Raw genomic sequence first — 7,235 nt, 5'->3', positions numbered from 1 at the left:
TACCTTGACAACAGGAGCTCCAACTACCATGACAAGAATAGCTCCAACTTCCATGACAACAGGAGCTCCAACTAATATCTCAAATGCAGCTCAAACGACCATCACAAAAGACGCTCAAACTACCATGACAATGGGAGAGCCAACAACCAAGACACCAGCTGCTCAAACTTCTATGACAAAGGGAGCTCCAACAAAGATGACAACAACAGCTCAGACTAACATGGCAACAGCAACTCCAACTAACATAACAGTGGGAAAGCCAACTACCATGACAACAGTTGCTCTGACAATGATGACGACACCTCTGTCTACCATGACAACAGTAGCTCCAAATAACATGACAACAGCTTCAACTACGATGACAACAGAAGCTCCAACTAACATGACAACAGCTTCAACTACGATGACAACAGAAGCTCCAACTAACATGACAACAGCTTCAACTATGATGACAACAGAAGCTCCAACTAACATGACAAAAGCTTCAACCACCATAACAACAGAAGCCCCAACTACCATGACAACAGAAGCTCCCACTAACATGACAACTACCCCTCCAACCTCTGTGACAACAGAAGCTCCAACTACCATGACAACAACAGCTTCAAATACCATGACAACAGAAGCTCCAACTACCCTGACAACAGAAGCTCAGACTAACATGACAACAACAGCTCCAACTAACATGACAAGGGGAGTTCCTTCCACAGCAAATTCAACGACCCATAACAGAGGCAACTCTGTTAGCGTTTCTCTGCTGAGCTCCGTGGCGATGCCTCTTCTCCTTTCCTCATTAGTAGTGCTAGAAGTATGGTGATAGTCTGTAATAGCAGACCATCTCAGCGGAGGTCAACCTGTGTGTGTGTGTGTAAAGTGATGGATGCATTTTTCTTTCCATCACAATTCTTCCGAAGTAATTTAAATCACTCTGCCATCACTCTAAATCGAATCAGGCCACGTTGGAGTTGACTGGTAGACTAATCTGTTTTTTACGATAGAAATCACAAAGTGTGGATGTGTAGGCCCTGATGGCAAAAATTTGAATATATCTTATAATTTCTACCTCTCCTTCCTTCTACTATTACCATCATAATTACTTCTCCTACCTATTGTATTGGTGTTATCATTCTTATTCATATACAAATAGTTACCTGAAACACAGCGGGGAATGTAAATAATGCTCACCTTTATTACACATGTAAAAACTGAACATTGGACAATATAAAGACAACATAAAAGCATGAATGCTTTTGGTGAAGTCAGTTGATCATCTCAGTCCTCAGACCGACAGATCGCCAGCAAGGCTTGGAGATGTTCGCCCTTGAAGTTTTTCTGTTTAAGGAGAACAATAAAGAGAAGCTTATATGCTTAATATATGTTAAAATTGTATGTGTACATTTTTGTGTGTACGTGAGAGAGAGGGAGAGAGAGAAAGAGAGAGAGCGTGCGTGTGTACATGTGTGTATATGTATGTGTGTGGATTAGTTTGTGTGTGTGTGTGTGTGTGTGCGCGCATTAGTTTGTGTGTGTGTGTGTGTGTGTGTGTGAGTGCGTGTACATATGAGCGTGTGTGTGCGTGTGCATTAGTTTGTGTGCATGTGTGTGTGTGTGTATGTGTGTGTGTGTGTGTGTGTGCATACGTTTGTGCGTGTGTGTGCACGTATGTGCGTGTAAGAGAGCATATAGCAGAGAGACATACCTGTAGAGCTGTATAGAGAGAGGTGCTGGTCAGCTTGAGAAAAGCAGCTCTCACACACAGCAGGTCTTCCTCACAGCGGGAGACCATCACCCCATGAACTAAGGCTGTCTGGGGGAGAGAGAGGGCCAGGGGAATCCGCTCGGTTCAAAACGTCTGACAGCTCACACAGGAAACACTTATGACAGCCACAACAACATTAAACAAGACATTCAGCACACTTCACTGCTGGAATCCGGCTGTTACTAATTGCAACTACCAATGGCCAATGAGTATTTTTACGCTAGATACTATAATACTATACTATTAATACTAGTATGATACTAATAATATCACTATGCTAACCTTTATGTATTTAATGTGTTGTGTAATGAGTATTTCAGTATTTAGCAAAAGTCATTACCACAACAACAGCAACAGCCGTCGCAGATGAAGTACACAGAAAATGTATAGAATTCTGTTCTGGAGAGGAGAGGAGAGGAGAGGGGTTTTGGAAGGTCCTCGCTGACATCATACCTTCATGGACACCAGCCGCTGGGCGAGGAACACGTGGGGGTTCTGAATGCACTGGACTGCGATCAGCAGCAAGAGTAAAGAGAGTCAGGGTGGTTCCATCACAAAACTTTATCGTTTCTCAACAGTGTGACAAGAATAGTCTTTGAAAACATTAAAAACACAATGCTTACAATGGAAACGGGTAAAGTGCAATTTATTTAATACTTTTTTGTTGTTGATGTTTTTGAGTGGCATGCACATGGTCATGCATCTATAAAATTGTAATTTTAATTGTAATACAATATAAATTGTATTATATATGTAATTATAGTATTTATGAGGGTAGCCACGATTATGCCATTAACACTGCCAGGGTTAGGGGTTCAAGTCCTGATTTGGCCCACCACCCATTAGTTAGAACGTATATCAAGTATATTATCAGGTGCATGAATGTGTGCAATGAATGTTGCACACATGTCTCGCCTCCTGAACAGTGCAAACAGTGTTAAAAAAAGTAGAGACAGAAAGAATATAAATAAGACCACAAAGTATAAACATGGTGAAATCAGGATGTCATATTTACCTAATGTTTTCAATCCCATTCTGACGTCTCCAGAGAACCGTTTCTCTAGAGCCTTATCCAGAGGCTCTCCTCTCTCCAACTCCACTCTCATCAGCACTGCATGGAAGAGGAGCCAAGGAAAATCCCATTCACAATTAGTGTTGAGCTGAATTCATACACTATGTCCACTAGAGGGCAGAAGAAGAGTTTACAGCAGAAAGCTATTCCATCATTTTATTGTTTGACTGCGCTGTCAAAAGCAGGACCAAGGAAAGTATTTCTAAACACGTTTTGCGTACACACACACACACACACACACACACACACACACACACGCACACACACACACACACACACACACACACACACACACACACACACACACACACACACACACACACACACCTTTGTGGAGGTGTTCTGCATCTCTGGAGGTGAGGATGTTGATCCATATAGCAGGATCGGTTTTCTTAGTGTCCAACGATGCAGACAGCGCCTACAGCAAGAGAAACATCGGTCTGTTAGTCGGGACTTACACACACTCCTCAGGGCAACTTTCAAGGTCGGGGTTCAAGTGAACTGGGACTTTGTTATGGTATGTATAGTATAGAGGTAAGGGCTAATGGGGTTAAATACACTTAAATTGAAAGCAATACAATTGCATAAGCACATGGTCAGATAAAAAGATTTAAGAGTAAATAGAATTAAATTAAAAAAGAACAATGTGCAATACCTCAATGTCTCTCTGGACGACACCCACAACGTTGTCCTTCTGTTGGTCGAAAGGCGGCAAAAATGTTTGAGACAAACTGAAACAACTATTGAAATCTGACATTGAATCATACTTTATAATGAATCACACTACGTCGTTACCATTATGATAACAAAACACCATTGTCTAAAGCATTTAGTATACCAGTAACAGAACACATGGTATACTAATACTTACTTTTACTTTATTACTATTACTGCAAATATAGCAACTCTGCAATTGCATATTCCGACCATAGAGGGCACCAGTGGGCTGTGAAAGCCAACAGACTGGCTCATTCGCGCCCAACTCATGCCACTCATCCGGACTTAAAGGAATAGTTCAGGATTTTGGACATCGGGTCTCATTTCCAAGTGAGCCAGTGTGTTATTTATCATTGGAGACCATTTTCAATACTTTTTATTCGGTCCTTCTAGTTGCAGAAATCGCTGGTGCTAGGCTAGCGCAACTTGAGGGGAACTGCTAGCCTGCCAATAAAAACAGTTTTACCCACTCCCAAGGCAAACCAATTATAATGCCCGACTATCGATGTAAATGTCAAAATGTAATGTGATCATTGTGATGCAAGGATAAATTTATTTCTAATATTATTCTATCAACACAGACATTTACATCGATAGTCAGGCATTATAATTGGTTTACATCGGGTGTACTTTGGAGTGGGTAAAACTGTTTTTATTGGCAGGCTAGCAGTTCCCCTCGACTTGCACTAACCTAGCACCAGTGATTTCTGCAACTAGAAGGACTGAATGAAGTGTTGAAAATGGTCTCCAATGATAAATAACACACTGGCTCACTTGGAAATGAGACCCGATGTCCAAAATCCTGAACTATCCCTTTAAGAACCGGATGATTTGTGTGGGAGTCAATGGAGTTAAGTACCAAAAAAGTAATATTTTGATCTGAATCTCCAGGAAATGTTCCTTGCATGGTTTGTCTAACTGCAATTGAACGTTGACTCCCATACACCTCTTGTCTGTTTCAAACGTCCCAACATGGGCCATGTGGGGGGTGTGACGGAGCTTCTATGAGATTAACTCACATGTAATAAACTGACGATGAGTTTGGCAAAGTCCCCGCTGGTCTCCCCCTTCAGGTCCTTCTCCAGATCCCTCTTGTAGACTACACACCAAACAAACAAGATGGTGGAGGAGTATGTGGGTGAGGGTTGGTGTTGTATCATGACAGCTAGCAGACAGCTAGCAGACAGCTAGCGCTGCGTTATAAAGCCTGGTGAACGCTGCTCAACGCTTCCACAAAGGAAGCTAATAGAGGCACGATCTTCGACTAGATATTTACCTGTTAGCATCTACACAAACATCTTCCGTCACAACACGTGCAAACATTTGAAATGTTTGTACGTGGTGAGTGTGTGTGTGTGTGTGTGTGTGTGTGTGTGTGTGTGTGTGTGTGTGTGTGTGTGTAGGGTGTTGGTTACTTTCACTGTAGGCTGTGTTGATTTCTTTGAGCTGCGGGGCGGTTCTCGTACACAGGATCTCCATCAGAGTCTCTTCATCTGTTCCCAAGCCCTGCAGGCGCACAAACACACACACACACACGAACACACACACACACACACACACACACACACACACACACACACACACACACACACACACACACACACACACACACACACACAATGTAGTACAGTTTGTTATGTACCAGTTATCTGATGATGGTTTGAATTTATATGAAGCACGATCCAAATATCTATACATGAATTATCAATGAATACTAATTGTGAGATGAGTTTTAACAAACACAGGTTACAGTTAGACAACCACACACACACACACACACACACACACACACCTCCATGGCCTGCCGCAGGCGATGGGCTTCATGCTGGTAGGGGGTCATCATGAGAGCCAGCATCAGGGACAGCAGATCCCCGGACAGAACCTTCTTCAGGCCGGTCTCCAGGTCCTAAAGTAGGTTGACTTGGTGAGTTTCATGTTCTCTTTTAAATCTTAGAAAACGTTGTTGTTCTCAAGCACAACAACGAGACAGCACCTCAGCTTTCATGATGACATATCAACCACATTTCAAAATTAAAGACCTGTCATGGGTAGAGTCCCTTCACACTGTATGTGATCATTTCGTAAGCTTCAACGTAAGCTTTTACTATATCTCCTAATGTACATACTTTAGAATCGGGTTACAATTTCCAGCACCTGAAATCACCCAGTTTCACGTTACAAATCTTGACAAACCGGCTCTTCTACTTGAGACAGTGTACTGAGATAGTGTAGTGTTATCAGAAGATAGGTATTAGTAAAGTAGACAGAAAATAACAGAATCAATGAAGCTCAAGTGCTTTTGATTTACATTTGATATTTAAAAATCTAATTCCAGTAGCTTTTTTCTCTTTAAAAGACTTTTAAAGGACTAGCATAGCTGCAGGCTTCAGCCCAGTCTGACCGGCTGCTCGGTAAACTCCCTTTCTAAATAAAGGCGTGCTGAAGCGCTCCGATGGTTGTGGATGGGTCCTTATATATTCCAGAATATTTATTCAGTAAACACTTCAGGACGAGCAAACATGGGTTCAAGTATTGAAAACATTTCTTGTTTTTTTAACGCACAGTGAGAGAGAAATGCTGGAGAAAACTTTTGCTGTGTGACTGTACTCTAGATTTTACCTCAACAATGTCAGTTTTTACCTTACTTGAGTAATTCTACATTGGTAGAGATGTCAGCTTTTGACATTTGACCTCAAGTATGTCACACTAAGTACTGCATATTTTATTTGCGTGTGTTCAATGGATGATTGTGAAGCATTCTCTAGAAATTCAAACCTACTACCCTAATCACACTGAGATTTATGTATTTATATATATATATATATATAATTTATATCTTATGTTTCATAGCCACAAGCAAACTATTACTCATCATTTGGTTTAGTGCCACGCCCCTGTGTTGACGCCGGGGCCAACGCTAGCATCTGCAGAGACTGATGGCGTTAAATCGATGTGTGTGCATGAAGGACAATCACAAAAGTGTAAGAAGCTGGCCTCACAGACCTTTCTCAGACCGAGCAATGGGGACAGAACAGGCTGGGGCCGACCGCACTAAAACGGATTGGGCAAGCAGCAGAAGCTAGCGTTTCAGGTAGTCTCGCCTCCTCTTACCTTCTGACCAATCCCCCGGTAGGCTTTAGCCACCATCTGCCTCTGGGCGCTATTCCTATTGGTCAGGATGCTCACCAGGGACACCACGTCTGGAAGACACACAGCCAGATTGGTTTAGCATGCCATCGTCTTTTAGCATTATGCTTTTATTCAAGGTGAGATACAGAGCATTTCAGATACAGGCCGTTAGTGCAGGTAGGGGTTGGGGTTAGCCTCTTCAGGTATATGGGGATCGAACCCAGAACCTTTGGGCTGGGAGTTGAGCTCCCTAGCTACTACCCTCTTCTGCCCAGCATTCATCGTTTGCATTTAATTTATACATCACATTACTTATATAGCATTTAATATACCTAACATAGCATTATATACTATTACAGTTATTAACTGTTAGTAACTAATTAACAACATTTATTCTTCAAAATGTGCTTCAATCATATAGTCTTAAATTTCAATGTCATATACAAATACAACTAATAATAATTATTTGTTTATAGTTATTAATGAATAATAATAACTGTTAGTCTGTCAAATTTGCTGTGTTATTGTATTTTTTGTTATTGTTACATGGCCGCCTAA

The 7,235-nt window shown here is 41.6% G+C and overlaps 1 protein-coding gene across 1 annotated transcript in view; it reads right to left on the bottom strand.

The window, feature by feature from the left end:
* Window positions 1-1,272: 1,272 nt before the first annotated feature.
* The window catches only part of anxa14 (annexin A14), a gene marked incomplete at both ends in the record, with an annotated part of 7,207 nt that continues 1,244 nt past the window's right edge, over window positions 1,273-7,235 (bottom strand). Inside the window, 10 exons of the mRNA XM_084485066.1 lie at window positions 1,273-1,332; window positions 1,700-1,807; window positions 2,213-2,268; window positions 2,775-2,870; window positions 3,159-3,249; window positions 3,487-3,525; window positions 4,568-4,647; window positions 4,964-5,054; window positions 5,341-5,454; window positions 6,660-6,748. Of these exons, the coding sequence (XP_084341192.1) occupies window positions 1,273-1,332; window positions 1,700-1,807; window positions 2,213-2,268; window positions 2,775-2,870; window positions 3,159-3,249; window positions 3,487-3,525; window positions 4,568-4,647; window positions 4,964-5,054; window positions 5,341-5,454; window positions 6,660-6,748 (824 nt within the window). The remainder of the gene's footprint in view (window positions 1,333-1,699; window positions 1,808-2,212; window positions 2,269-2,774; window positions 2,871-3,158; window positions 3,250-3,486; window positions 3,526-4,567; window positions 4,648-4,963; window positions 5,055-5,340; window positions 5,455-6,659; window positions 6,749-7,235) is intronic.

Source organism: Micromesistius poutassou (assembly GCF_964030765.1).
Source record: "Micromesistius poutassou genome assembly, chromosome: 20".
Taxonomy (NCBI): domain Eukaryota; kingdom Metazoa; phylum Chordata; class Actinopteri; order Gadiformes; family Gadidae; genus Micromesistius; species Micromesistius poutassou.
This window is presented reverse-complemented; position numbering and strand designations above follow the sequence as displayed.